The sequence below is a fragment of the Cryptomeria japonica genome, chromosome 6 (genome assembly GCF_030272615.1).
Source record: "Cryptomeria japonica chromosome 6, Sugi_1.0, whole genome shotgun sequence".
NCBI classification, from domain to species: Eukaryota; Viridiplantae; Streptophyta; class Pinopsida; order Cupressales; family Cupressaceae; genus Cryptomeria; species Cryptomeria japonica.
In genome coordinates, this window is record NC_081410.1 from 203654723 (window position 1) to 203670725 (window position 16003).

The window sequence follows — 16003 nt, forward strand, 5'->3', positions numbered from 1 at the left end:
TTAATGGTAGAGATAGTTTTGCATTTGTTGCTCTTTGGAATAGGATGCCATCATATTTGGTATCAAATCAACAAGTGATTGGGTGATTGACATGGACATTGTCGTAGCTGATTTGCCTAATGAGTTGCCTCCTATGAAGAGTGTTAGTCACCATATGGATTTGATTCTAGGAGTTAGCTTTCCAATCAAGGTTGCATGTAGATTGACTCCTAAGACAAATTAGGAGATTAGGAAGTAGGTCGAAGAATTAATTGAGAAAGGGTTGATATTAGAGAGCCTTAGCCCTTGTGCTGTTCCTACAGTCCTAGTACCTAAAAAGGACCATTAATAAGATTGCCATCAGATATAGGTTTCCTAGTCCAAGATTGGATGACTTGATGGATTGTTTAAGTTGTTCTATGTATTTTTCAAAGATTGATTTGAAAAGTGGCTATCATCAAATTATGATCAAACCTGGAGATGAGTGGAAGAGAACATTTAAATCTAATGATGGACTTTATGAATGGCTGGTTATGCCCTTTGGGCTCACAAATGCACCTAGTACTTTTATGAGACTCATGAATGAAGTTTTAAAACCATTTCTAGGGAATTTTGTTATCATGTATGTGGATGATATATTAGTTTTTAGTAGGTCTAAAGAAGAGCATCTACAACATTTGAGGATGGTTATGACAAGGTTGCATGAGGAAAAGATGTTGATAAATCGGAAAAAGTGTGTGTTTATGAAGATTGAATTGGTTTATTTGGCATTGTAGTATCCATGGATGGACTGAAAATGGATAAGGAGAAGATTCAAGCCATTATTGATTGGCCTACATCAAAGAGTGCATTTGAGGTAAGATGTTCTCATGGACTTGCCGGTTTCTATAGAAAGTTTATTAAGAATTTCAGTCATGCAGTTGCTCCCATACTTGACACAACTAAAGGCTATAAAAAGCAATTTGTATGGACTCAAGAGGTTGAAAGGAGTTTCAGATTTCCCAAACAAAAGGTAGCTAAGCAACTTATACTTGCATTGCCTAATTTTAATAAAGTATTCTAGGTTGAATGTGATGTTAGTGGCTTAGCATGTAATGTCCCCGATATAATTAAATAATATTGATTATTGTATGGTCCTAAATTTAATAATAAATAGGTTGGGCCCCCTTTTTTATTTTATTAGTTAAGTTATGTTTGTGTCGGCCTGTTTGTAACCCTTCGGGAAGTTTCCCGGAGCCCATATTTATGGCCGAGTCTGTCATAGTTGTAGGTATGGGAATTTTGATATTTTTCTCTCTTGTGCGAATTCCTGTTGGAGTTCTAGTTACTGCCATTTCGGAGGTGAAAGACCCTCCCTATTTGGTTTGTGCAGTTTCGGTGGGATTCCCTCTCACCCTATTGTTTACCTCACTGGGTAAACAGGAAGAATACAGAAATTGAACAACAATGTACAATGCAAATATAAAAGAAGTACCAGAATAAGCTTTCCATTAATGTCAAAGGATGTTCATATTATATCCGTCGTCAACATTACATGTCCTCCAACACCCGGAGGTGGTACAATATATGACAGCCGAAGGGGTGCGACACAACCGTCGCGACTCCAACTACCTACCCGTCGGCTAACTAACTTACCGCCGTAACTCATTATTACCGACGACAACATAAACATAATATAACAACATAACATAATGATTATTCCCGACAACACCTATTCTGTCTTTGTACTTGCTCCGGATCTGGCAATCTGGAACCTTATCATTGTTGAATCTAATTTTACTTCTAGCGTCATTTCTGGTATACATGCATGTTATCACTCAGAGTTCAATACTTGGTATGCGTGCAGAAGATCAATTTGTGAAACCGAAGGTAACCCATTGAACCACCGTACCACTCGGCAGATCCTCCACACGTACGGCTTCACTGTACGACTACTCTCTGCACCACCGAAAGACCTTCTTGGCACCTCCGTACAATCTCCTTTTGGCCACACCGTACACCTTCCCCACCACCGTACGGCCCTCTTGTGCTCTACCGTACGGTCTGTTTGGCATCACCGTACGACCCTTACATCGTACGGCCCCTCCCTCACTTCCTCGTACGACACTCACACTGAACACTCCTTCCTCTCCACCGCACGCCCCTCCACCCCACACCACCGTATGACTTCCTTTCACCGTATAGCCACCCAACCTCACAACACCGTACAGCCTCTCCACCGCACAGCAGCCCCCCTCCACTCCACTTCGTATGACCTTGCTGGCGCACCACCATACGGTCAATGTTGAATAGTTTGGGAACATTACAGCGGTATCAGAGTTGTTAATTCTGCCAACCTGTTGGGATAATCATGGCACCGGGTGATGGATTGATAAATGCATTGAGGGAGTTAAGAAGTGGTGAGCAGAAGCTCTCCGAGACCCTCCTGAGAAGGCCTGCCATATGTTCTCTATCCCAGATTTCGGTGGATTGGAAGGAACATCTGTTGGTTGAATACTCTAAGAATACTTTTGCCTGCGAATTGAAGGATGGTCAAGTACAGGATGACAGATACAAGGTGGTTGACGACATCATTTACTACAAGGACATAATCTATCTAGTGCTCGAGTCTAAGATAAAGGAGACAATTCTGAAGGAAATGCACGATTCTCCCTTGGTCGGACACCCAGGATACTTGAAAATCTATAGACAAGACTGGGAGAGGTTTTCCTGGAAGGGACTTAAGAACGATGTTCTCTGGTATGTACGGAAATGCTCCACCTATCAGCCAATAAAATCTGAGCACACCTTACCCGCTGGACTGCTGCAACCATTGCCAATCCCTGACCAGAAATGGGATAGCATCTTGATGGATTTCATTACTGGAATTCCCCTCGTGCAAAGAAAGGATTGCATCTTTGTCGTGGCAGATCGTTTGACCAAGTATGCCCATTTCTTTTCCATCTCCACCGGATACCAGGCAGAGGTGGCCGAGTGGTTCTTCCGTGAGGTATTCTGCCTGCATAATCTTCTGCAGAACATAGTGAGTGACAGGGATTCTGGAACACCACAATGGCACGAAGAACATGCGACAGACATGAGCGTTACTTTTCAGGAAGAGCAACATCTACATGAGAAGAACATGTTGTAGATGAGTTTCGAGATTCCAGACCACCATGGGAAAATGACTGATTGGCATGATGGCATTATAACTTGGGATTCGGGCATCGATGTGTTTGATGATTCGTTTTAGTGGGATCCTGACGACTCCAGGCATGGCAACGTTTATATCAGAGTGGAACAATGGAAGTTGGAGGGAGGTTTACTCTTCTCACTTACTTCCATGTGTGAGCACGTGGTCATGTTGCGGCATGAAGATTTCAGATATGGCTATTGGTGTGCGTGCTTGGTTTGGGACCCTGGATCTCTACAGTGGGCAAACCATTTAATGATGGATTGCTTGAGGGCAATCAATCTTTGGGCGGCGAGGATTTGTAATGTCCTCGATATAATTAAATAATATTAATTATTGTATGGCCCTAAATTTAATAATAAATAGGTCGGGCCCCCTTTTTTATTTTATTAGTTAAGTTATGTTTGTGTCGGCCCGCTTGTAACCCTTTGGGAAGTTTCCCGGAGCCCATATTTATGGCCGAGTCTGTCATAGTTGTAGGTATGGGAATTTTGATATTTTTCTCTCTTGTGCGAATTCCTGTTGGAGTTCTGGTTACCGCCATTTCGGAGGTGAAATACCCTATTTGGTTTGTGTAGTTTCGGTGGGATTCCCTCTCACCCTATTCTGTCTTTGTACTTGCTCCGGATCTGGCAATCTGGAACCTTATCATTGTTGAATCTAATTTTACTTCTAGCGTCATTTCTGGTATACATGCATGTTATCACTCAGAGTTCAATACTTGGTATGCGCGCAGAAGATCAATTTGTGAAACCGAAGGTAACCCATTGAACCACCGTACCACTCGGCAGATCCTCCACATGTACGGCTTCACCGTACGACCACTCTCTGCACCACCGAAAGACCTTCTTGTCACCTCCGTACGACCTCCTTTTGGTCACACCGTAGTTTTAATTTTGTGTTGAAACATAAGAGTGGCAAGCAAATCAAGTTGCTGATGCATTGAGTAGAAGAAGTTTATTGTTACATGAGATTCAAGCTAATAATATTGGTTTTCATAGTTTGGAGTTATATGTGGATGATCCAAATTTCAATGATGCATATGAAGCTTGCAGTAGTCCTATTAACAAAGGTAGAGGACCTTGGATGGATTTTGTGCTACAGGAAGGTTTTCTGTTCAAAGGCAATCCATGGTGCATACCTAGAGGGTCAATGAGAGAGAATCTCTTGAAGGAGATGCTTTGTGGCAGTCTAGCGAGACATTTTGGACCAGATAAGACTTACCCACAGCTGATTACACATTATTATTGGCCAAAGATGCAGGGTGATGTAAAGAGGTATGTGGAGAGATGCAAAGTATGTTGGGATGTTTTGTGTCTTTTGTTTGGTTTAAGTTCTTTGTTTCAATTTTGGCTTGTTGGGATGTTTGGAGCTAGTTTCTACTTTGCTTCTCTTACCCCGTTCTTTTCTCTTAGTCAACATGGCTCCATAACAAATCAATTGACATGTTATAGTTGGGGTTTCCTTGTTCTTAGTCGATTCAATTATTATACTTAACTAATCAATGCTGCCTATTTGGTGTCAATTGGCAGTTCTGGAAGTTGGGGGAACGGTGAAAAAAGGAAACTAATAGAACAAAAAACATTGGAGAGGGATCGGTGAGAAAGAGAGGAAAGATTGATTGAATTGGATTGGGAAAAGAGATTGACAAAACCGATTTGGAAAGAGAGTCTTGGATCGACAAATTATGGGAGAGGGTGTAGGTTTGTTTTGAGACTGATTTGGCTGGATGAGTATGGTCTGGCTTGACAGAAAAAATTGATCAGGGTTCTTTGTCATCATTTTTGGAAATAGAGAGAGAAGACCAGTTTGAAGTGAAGGCAGAGGGACGATAGGGAGGAATGCCTTCGATTCATAGAAGAATTGGGCTGAAATATATAAAAGGATCAAAGAGCCAAACAAACTTGGCTTGGTTCATGAAGGCAGGGGAGTGTGGTCGATGCTCTGTAAACATTTTGTCTCCATTTCCAAGGATATGTTATTCTATTTTACTGATTTGATTTCCAAGATGATCATAAAATATTAATCTATATTGCTCTAATGAGATTGTGATGTTCTTGTTGCATCTAGCTATGTGTTGTTTTAAATCTCTCTACGAATTGGCTATTTGTTTCGAGTTCTTGAACTTTTTGTCACATCAAAGGTAGAGATAGTTTTGCATTTGTTGTTCTTTGGAATAGGTTGCCATCACCACACTGCCTAGAAAACTCAAAAAATGTGCTACATAGAATTCCTCAATGCAATTTCACCTTAGCTCACGATTTCAAAAGCCCGCGATTTTTTTTTAGTTCAAAAAATAAAAAACCCTCAATTTTATTTCTATTAAAGAAAGGGCAAAAAACTTCTAAAAATTTCCTCGAAATTTCTAGGTAAGGACCACAAATTTTTTATTAAAAAAATTCACCAAAAAAGAACCCATGCTCTAATACCATGAAATGATAATTGATTGTTATTATTTACAAAGGAGAGGAATAGTCATTTTATAAGCAATTACAAAAGATCTTTCCATAACAGAAACGATTGAGAACTAAAGATAGAATGATTTTAAATACTAACAAACTAGCTTACATAATGGAAAGTTACAAAAAACTAACTAAATGGCTTAAATGACCATTATGGTTAAATATTACAATATTACTATAATACATCATTATATCATGAGATCCTGAATAGTTTTCGATTTATTTGTGCACCAATGAAATGTAGAATGCAAGAACTTTCGTACTATATACAACAAGGTCATGTTTAATTTTAGATAATCTACAAACCTAATAACCTACCAGGTTATGCTACAAGAACTTTTAAATACCTTTAGCAAAAGAAAACAAGAAACATGATCATGGAATGATAATTACACCATCAACATGCACTTTCTAAGATTTCTTGAATGAATCATCACATGCATATGTTTGGTTAAACTAATGGAAATGATGGGGTTGTTAAGTTGTTCCATGGCATGCACTAAATTTGTTAAGTTGATCTGAAACTGTTGTGTTCTATATCTTATAGTTATTTTGCAAATTTCTGAATGAAAATTGTGCATCGTGTTACAAAAACTAGGCTTTAGATCTTTTGGTGATACTCTAATTTTGTTTTGGTAGAAGTTGGAGTGGCTATTGAATAAAGGGGATTCTTTTCATGTGATGGGAATAGTTTAATACTTTTGGAGATGCAATTAAAGACTTGGGCAATTGAGCGCTCTACATTGGTGATGAAGACTAACGGTTATGCTGCTTTAGTGATGTATCAAATTTTAATAATGAGTATAGATATATGAAGTTTAGGTGCATAGCATAAGATGATTTGTAAGCTCTCTATTGGTCATTCTTTTGTCTGCTGAAACCAATGAAAAAGTTGGAGCCAATTAGTTATTGAACTCAACCCCTGTGGGCCTGTGTTAATTCCCAAGATGATAACATTGGTTGAAGCGTTGATCTGTGGGTAAAGGTTATAGGCCTCTTTACTCTTTTCCTAAAATGGTTTAACCCTTTTCAGTCTTTTGTTTTATTCAATGTATGCAAGAACAATGAAGATGGTGGGTGACCCATGTAATGCAGCAGTTAAAACACTTGCTTGGTGAAACCGCCACAAAGGTTCAAATCCCTGCTGGGCAGCTATGTTCGCAGGCTTTGTGCTTTCACTGGGCTGGTGGACTCACGGATTTGAACAGCAATAGTGTTCAGCACCTTAAAAAGTATCCCTTACCGATATATATATATAAAAAAAACAAGCAATGAAGATGGTTTCTAACCTGCTTTGTCTTGCTGCTGCAAACTTTGGTGATCCCTAAATCCATTGTGACTCTAAATGCTTCAAATTTCTAATAATATATATATATTTTTAATTAATTTCTATCTTAACTTCCAGTCTTGTGGGTTTTATTTTATTGGGATGTATTTAGACTCTAGGTATGTTATTCAACAGATTATTTTTTAAAGTAGATCACTTAGCAGCATCAAATTCAAGCTGATAAGCAGACTATATATGAAATCCTGGAGTTTTTACTATAATATTTAGTGTAACTTTCTTTATTTTACTGAGCAATTTAAGGTGTTCTTTCTTATGTCTTTTCTTAATTATGAAAGCGACAGTTGATGTTTTTTTTTTCAGCCTTGTATATTTTTAGTATGTCAGGTTTTCAGGTATCGTGTTGTATTACTTGCTATTATAACTATTCTTCCAATTTTGTACTTCAGGGTGATGAGAATATTGGAACAGGGTTACTGACCTATCCGGTTCTCATGGCAGCTGACATCCTTCTATACCAGGTGCTGTCAATTCTCACTCATTTTATTGGTTGCAGAAATTAATGTTAAAAGTGCTTAGGCATGACGTTCATTTGAATATAATGACAATTCATATTTAGTTGACAAAGAAATCCACTTTTCTAAGATTTATTGAGAACTCGAATCCCCTTGATGAATTATATGGATGCTTTGCAGTGTGACTTGGTCCCAGTTGGGGAGGATCAAAAGCAGCATCTTGAGTTGACACGCGACTTGGCAGAGCATGTCAATTATCATTTTGGGGGTAGGAAGTGGAAGAAACTTGGAGGGTGAGTTATTCTACATACTTTGACAACCATGCAGGTTATATTTCTCAAGGCATTTGTAGTGACAGTATCACAAATGTCTCAATATTGTATGTAAAATTGTAGAATTTTTGCATTAAGAAAGCATGCATTGAGCACTGTAGCAGTGCTGTATTAAAATTCATGAAAGCTTTTACATTCAATACTATTCTGATGGTTTGTTCGTTTAATGACAGGCCTAGAAGGAATCTTTTTAAGGTTGGATTTGACCTTTTAATGTAGGATTCATTTATGTTGATAAATGAAATAAAATATTGTTGCTTAGCTTATTAATTAATGTAATCAAACAGATTCCTGAAGCTCTTATTCCACCATCAGGAGCTCGTATAATGTCACTCACAGATGGGCTATCAAAGGTAGGTTAGACTTTGAAATTAAGTTATATGTGTCTGACTCCTGGTAGTGGGAGCACTTTAATAGCTAAAGATTCATCTCACTATTCGAAATCTGTTGTTTAAGTTTCTTGAGCCATTGATTGAGAATTAAGTTGTGGAATAAGCAATAACTATGGATTGGTATATACCAACCTATATATCAGTTTGAGTCCCAGGATATTTCTCTTTTAGTGTATTGATCTGATCTTCTAAACTCGAGAATGTACAAATATAGTAAATGCATGTCTGAACTTGTAAGCATGGTTTACTGTGCTTTTTCATTCATGGGTGGTACAAAGCTATTTAATACTGATTTCAATGAAAGCCTTTCTCTGTTTTCTTGTAATTGAGAATGGTAATTGTCAATAAAAATCTGTTATCAAATTAGGCTACAACTTTTCCTTAAGTTATCTTGATTATATGTTTGTTTAAGTGGCATTTAAAAAGAAAACTATCCCTATATATGTTGGGTTAACATATTGATTGTGGAATTAAATCTCTTACATTGTAGATGTCAAAGTCAGCACCATCTGATCAATCTCGAATCAACCTTCTTGATACAAAAGATGTGAGTAGTGCTCCTAACTTATGCTTTCCTTTCTTGCTGTTCAATGCATTGACCTGAGAAAATATGTTCACCATTTACATATGTTATCAAGAGAGGCCATTGAAATTTGCAAGAATCCTAACAAACCTAAATAGGGATGCAGGCCTATGCTTAGGCCACTCTTGGGGATCCAATTTTCAATAGCTTTTGTAATGGTCCCCATCTATAGGAGTTTCTAATCAAGTAATTTCTAATTATTTAAATTTTGGTCATGTGACCTTTATTACATTGCAGAACCCAATAAAATTGATTAATCATTGCTTTTCCAGCTGGATCCACTTTGCTTCTAATATATTCTAAAGAATTATCCATATAAGTAGCTCTTATTTGCAATCTAATGTACATCTCAGCCTAATGATATATCACATAGTGTGTTCCAAAATGTTGATGGTTTTAAAAGAGTTTTCTCATAGGTCTTTTACAGAAGTTTTATTTTTCCAAATTATGAACCATGGAAGTGTCAAATCTTTAATCTATTACATGCATATCATTCTGCTGTTTTAGCATATAGAAATCCTATGTTTGCTAGGGTGGGCTTTACTGTGCGTCTATCAAACCAAGGACGTAATCTTGCAAATCAAGTTCATAAGAAAAGCAGAAAAATATTGATAAGTAAAGAGAAACAACTATAGCTACAGGAGAGAGCACTTACAGGAAAATTTCAAACTGCACACAGAAATGTTGAAAATACAAAATAATATTTCGTCTTAGGTACATTAACTCACAACGGTATTCACAAATTGTAATATATGATTCAAAACATGATACTTGTCCAAACTTAGATAAACAGATAATAACACACCATAAATACTTGCATATATAGAAACAGAAATGAGGAAATGGAACATCAACTCTGCCTGTGAGCAGGCCCTTTCTCACCAAAAGGGGTTGCCATTCATTCCTCATTTTTTCTCTCTCTTGAATATTGCTTACAAATGTTGTGCTCATACGAGCATCAACATGAGACCAATAAAAGTTCTTGTGAGCACTTATTAAAGACTAATACAAGTTCCTTGTGAGAACACACACTAGAAATCACGTATGGAAGACCAAGAGTTACTACATAGAAATCCACATTATTTAGAAACCACATCCACATTAGAAGCCAACTATGGAAGACCAAGAGTCTCCACCTAGAATTCCACATTAGATGTCCCTATGAGGATTTGAACTTTGGGTCTGGACAGTGAGAACCCAGTGCTTTGACTTGTAAAGCTCAACCCCTTGGACTCAACGTTTTACTTATTGCCTTCTCACAATAACAGCAATTTTCTATTCATTAAGTGGTTTACATATATGAAAAGAAAATTATGTTAGTTGTATATTTATATTATCAATCTATTCTCAATTCTCTACTTAGGATTGAGCAATTGAACTATGAAAACTCTCTATTTTAACGGGAAGGTAGGTGAGATATGCTGGTGTTAGGCAAGAGAAACTGACAGTCATGGATACCACCTGGCAGTCAATTTCATTGTTGCTCATCAGCTTCATGCCACAGCTGTTGAACCTCCTGCAACATGCTTATGGAAGGCCCCTCAGGGAGCTGCAGGAACAACATATCTCCTTCAGCAAAATTTTGCAGCAGGCCCATTTCACACACATTCTTTTGCCATAACAATCCTTATAGGAGCTTTTGTTAACATGTAGCAGCCAAACACTACTTCCCACAGTGTGCTGCAGGAGGACAAAGAAAAACCATAATCTACTAGTTAATCACATGGACTAATCAGAAATAAGCAATTTTTTGTTTTATCCTTTTTCTATAGGACTAATCAATTTTGTCATATACCTATGAAATTGAACCTTGATAGCAAAGGGCATATTTTTCTAAAACTAAATGGAAAAAGGAAATGAAATGTATGGGCAAAGAGGACGAAATGCACACTGGAAATGTATTGACTTCAGGCTCATTAGCTAACCACTTTTCTTATTCATTCATGCAATATTTTGAATCAATAAAATCATTCTTTACTTTCTTACTATTCTTTTAGTAGTAATGTTATTAGCAATAATTATACTTCACTGCAAAAGTGGAACTAATTGTTGACTTTTGGCCTATTGGGCACTTAATTTGGAAATGTGTTTTTATTGTTGCAGAAATAGATAATTTTCTCCATAAAAAGAAAACTGAATATCTTTATCATTCAGTGTTATAATCTTAGACACTAGGAGCATTTCTTTGTTGTTTGAGATACTAAAATACATGACTTTAGCAAAGAATCTGTGGGCTTCTTTTCAGAATTGTCTTGAGATCTTTGAGCTTCAATTTATCAACTCAAACATGGCTTAACTGCTGATGACATACTAATGAACTTCTATATATCATCTAGATTTTGATATTAGCTATATGGTACATGCTATATAGAAATTCTAGTCTCAACGGATTGAGTTACAATTTTATATGGTTCATGATTTTGGGAACCTAGCTTGGGGGTCATTGAATGGGCCTATATTGAGAGTGTTCAGACTCTCATGCTGCAGTGCATCATCCTTTGCAAATGGATGGTTCTTCAATGCATCGTCCAAGCTGAATTAGCTACCCAGCTGCTCAACCTTAAGACTATATTTAGGCTTACTTTGTACATCCATAGACTTCTATCCATGGGGGTCTTAGCTTTTGGTTGTGAGAGATCCATTTCTATCACTTTGCTCCTCTGAGAGTATGGCTTTAGTTGTCCATCTTGCTTCCTTGGTCCCTATCAGATGCTAGCATTGTTGGTACTTGGAGACCAAGTTGTTTCTTCTTTCTATTTGCATCTCTATTGGTAGGACCCCCTTTCATGTGCTCCTTGGATGCTCCTTGACTCCTTCCTACAAAAAGACATCATCACTAGGATCACTAGAGGGGACATTTATGGATGGTATATTCAGACCACTTTTAGGTCTCCCATTTGAGTTTCTTAGCCCCAAGATGTCTTTCTTTTCCAAGCATTTCTTAGAGATGGTGGATGGTTTTATTAACTGCCCACTATCATCAACCTCATTGGTCCCATGGCTTGAGGTTTCCCCTTGGCCAGTTTAGAGCGTTCTCTCACTGATTAAACATGGAAACTAATAATTGAATCCTTCATCAAGATTAGATTTATTATCTTTGCTCCCTCTAGGAGGTGGAGACCAAGGAGTACATCATTTTAAGATGTCCAATTTACTATGAGATTCATGGAGGATTTTATTGCCTCTACAGGGACTTAGGCAATAGTCTATCTACTTTCTTTATATATTTAGGCTAATGGTACCCAACTCATTTTCTTCATGAGGTTGTTTCCCTTCAAATGTAGAGCTCTACAATTGGGATTCTAGATGCTTTAGAGCCCTCATGTTGATCACCTCTTTTTTCTAGCACACCTAGGTGATAGGTGACAAAAATGGCCTCTAGATACTTTAGATAGTGCTTCTCTTAGCACATCATTACTACTCAAATTCCCTAGCTTGCTGTCCTTGACATCATGGCTTTGCTTATTCCTCGTGGCATGACTCTATCCCATTCCGGTGACATGGATCAATTGCATACCCACCACTCTACAAACCATAGGGTCAAACTCATATTATGAGCTTCTTTTCTACTATGGGAGCTACACCAACCTTGTTTGTTAGGTGAGTTTCTAGAGGAAGTACTTTGATTTCTCCTTGAATATCCCAATGTGGCCTTGCGACCTTGGATACTTGTTAGTGAGCATTATCTCTTATAGTGATTGATGATGGGTCAGGCAACTCCAACATTTCAGATGCTGATTGAGATGTTCAATGAGATTTCCTTCTAGTCTTCATTAGCATATGCTTTTAAGGCTTGTGTTTACCCTTCATTGCTATTTGTTAATAGTAGAGTGCTTTATTTTGTCTTATGCACCTATTATATTCTTTCTATGGTTCTCTCTTCCTAGAACTTTCCATTGTTTACCACTGTAGTCTTTAGTCCCATTGACCTCCTTTTGGTCATTTGTGGGCATTAATAATTTTCTCTCTTTCTTTCTATAAACTAGATCCCTCTTTGTGCCAACAAGGTTTTTTTTTGTTGTGCTTGTGAATAGGCCAAGGCATTGGAGTAGCATGACCACAAGTTTGAATGTGAATTAATGTTTTCTTGAGACCTCTAAATTTGTAAATATTTCTATATTTCACAAATGTTTAAGGGTGCAAGTATGTATTTTAGGGTTGTCTAGAAAGATCCCCTGCATTGTAGGGATGGTTTAGGTGAAGTGAACCATAAAATACATTAGTTTATACCCAATAATGTTTTCTTTACTCAATTACGATAAATGAAATAAAACTTATTCAATCACATTAATAAGAAGTCAAATAAGGAACACACGATTCAAGGTCACATAGGAAGTAGGTGCAAATTTTTTGTGTAGCTTGTTTTGCCAAGTTCGACTCCTTCAAGGAGGTAAAGCTGGATAGGGTTTTTGATGTTCCATAAAGTGATTGTTTCTTGCTAGGGTAGAGAATGGTGGTGGGGAAGGGTTTGGTTTTCTTGGGACTTCTTGTTTTGATGGTTGGAAAATTTGTAACGCCCCGCTATGAGGACTTAAACATAGAAAGCAATGAAAATGCATTTTTTTTTTAAACACATGCATTGAGTTACATGAAACAACATGATAAACAAAAGATGCACAAACAATAACTAGCAGTAGTCCTCAAGGCCCCACAACGATCTCAAAATAACATTAACCATACTTCAAGAACAAATTAAACTTCTAAAATATGATAACACTGTCCTTTACAAAGGATCATGATACATAATACATTGCCATGAGAATATACATATGATCATCGATTACATCCTAGGGTATCCATAAGGATAAAATCTCCATGAGTACAAATGATGGAGTGAATACATGAATATGGTACATAATTGAAGTTTTCAATCTTCCCACGAGCCATCACGAACAGGATGCAAGACAAACCAAAACCCAATGGGTGCGGAAAACACTTCACCCAACCATGTGGTACCATCAGGTCCACCCCCCATGCTAGGAAGTATCAGCCAGACCAAAGAGACAAAAAGAAGTACAAAATAACACAAATGACTCTCACGAGGCTCTCACTGGACTACAATCAGAAGAGACTTTCAAGGCTATCATCATAGGAACTCAACAATAAATCAACCAACTTCCAGAGGCCCAAGCAATCCACAAAAGGACAAATCCAAGAGAGACCACTAGGTATGCAATAGGGTAGAGTGTCATCACTAGGTTGTCATGAGTTACCCTGGTGAGTCTTCACTAGGTCCCGACCCCCTTCCTGGGTTATCCTGGTGACCTCTCCCAACCATAGGGTCAAACTCATATTATGAGCTTCTTTTCTACTATGGGAGCTACACCAACCTTGTTTGTTAGGTGAGTTTCTAGAGGAAGTACTTTGATTTCTCCTTGAATATCCCAATGTGGCCTTGCGACCCTGGATACTCGTTAGTGAGCATTATCTCTTATAGTGATTGATGATGGGTCAGGCAACTCCAACATTTCAGATGCTGATTGAGATGTTCAATGAGATTTCCTTCTAGTCTTCATTAGCATATGCTTTTAAGGCTTGTGTTTACCCTTCATTGCTATTTGTCACCTCTCCTAACCCCCGACACCCATGCAAACACTAGTGGCCCACACCAACCTTTCGAAGGGACAAGATTGGTGGACGCCATTCCAGGCCTTCTCTACTTACTCAATCCTAAACAAGCACCCGAGCGTAAGAGAGGCAACAATTTAATCTTTATTAATGTGAACTAGCTACCCTCCCCAGTTCATTATTTTAAATTTGCACTTGATTACAAAACCTGCATTGAGTTACCTTGGCGACCACTTTGGGTCCCGACCCCCAATGAAAGCCACTCCCCCTTGACTTGCACCTAGGAATCCAAAATTCAACACCAGGTCTATGACACCCAAAAAACACCAAGAGTCTAGACCCCTCTACCATAGCAAGGTTGGTTGACTTGCTATAACAGGATTACCAACAAGGAGGTTCTATGCAACAAGGAAAGATTTACTAGCATAGAAGTCATACAGCACATCAATCACAATGCATAAAAAGACGAAGAGCAACCATACACACTTAGGAACTCTAACATTGTCCTAGCCTCTGGTACCTAAATGCAATTAAACAACATAACCGTGTATCCCACAATAACAAACAAGAATCAAGCAATTACATGGTCTCATATTGTCAAACATAAAAGAAACCCATCTGAATATGGTCCCAAAGAGACCAAACTAACTTCTATTCAACCATTAATACAATTAACATTAATTTCCAATAACCCAATTTTAAAACATTATAACTCATTTTATTTCTAACAACTTGCACAATTAAATTAACATTCCATTATTCAATCATTTCAGAATACGTAATTCAATCTTTCTATTTTGCTATCATTATTTGATCAGCATCAAATTAAATGAAAGAAACCAAAGTTCATATTTATATATATATATATATTTATGTAAATATATATAAACAATTACATTTTAAAACATAGCCGATCTAAAATATGGAAACATATAACTGCATAATACCAATAGATAATATAAACACACACACACACACACACACACACACACACACACACACACACACACACAGATATATATAAATATATTACCAGCAACTGTTGAATTTACCAAAACCATTATGCAGACCACAAAAAGTAATCCCCGGCTGATGTTCGGCAAAAGTAGAGAAGGGGAAGCCGTGGGGGGGAATCACCCATGACTGTGGGAAGGCTCCCCACTGTTGTGGGTAGAGCCGCCCATAGTCGTGGGTGGGATTCCCCACCATGGGCTCTCCCCACGGCTGTGGGAAAGGCTCCCCACAGTTGTGGGCTTACCCATGGCTGTGGGTCGAGCCACCCACAGTGTGGGTGAGCTCCCATGAAGTCCCACATAAAGCCGAAACAAAAATAAAATAATATTTGTAGAACAAAATTAAAACACAGATATATATTTACAAAAAAATATATTTATATATGTATTAACACAGAACAGACATGGATTCGCAAAGAACATTCCCTGATAAAAATATAAATACCCAGTTTCACAAATCAAATTGATTTAACCCCAATTCTTTTAAAAACTATATGGCATTTACAAAATGAAGCCTAGATGAAATCTTTTCCTGATAACATATTAATTCCGGAATTCTAGAAACCCCAAATCTCCCATAATCAGACAAATCCTTTTAAAATTTCTCTATATAGTAAATCAACAAGCTAATTTTCATTCAGATTGGAAGGAAATTTTACATGCAAAAAGAAAAGAAATCTGAAAACCCTACCTCTTTTCGGT

The 16003-nt window shown here is 37.7% G+C and overlaps 1 protein-coding gene across 2 annotated transcripts in view; it reads left to right on the forward strand.

The window, feature by feature from the left end:
• The window catches only part of LOC131069850 (tryptophan--tRNA ligase, chloroplastic/mitochondrial), a 154227-nt gene that overhangs the window by 96743 nt on the left and 41481 nt on the right, over window positions 1–16003 (forward strand). For both annotated transcript variants that reach the window (XM_058005428.2, XM_058005429.2), the window contains exons 7-11: window positions 7348–7419; window positions 7594–7706; window positions 7919–7940; window positions 8033–8098; window positions 8628–8684. In XM_058005428.2, coding sequence (XP_057861411.1) covers window positions 7348–7419; window positions 7594–7706; window positions 7919–7940; window positions 8033–8098; window positions 8628–8684 — 330 coding nt within the window. The remainder of the gene's footprint in view (window positions 1–7347; window positions 7420–7593; window positions 7707–7918; window positions 7941–8032; window positions 8099–8627; window positions 8685–16003) is intronic.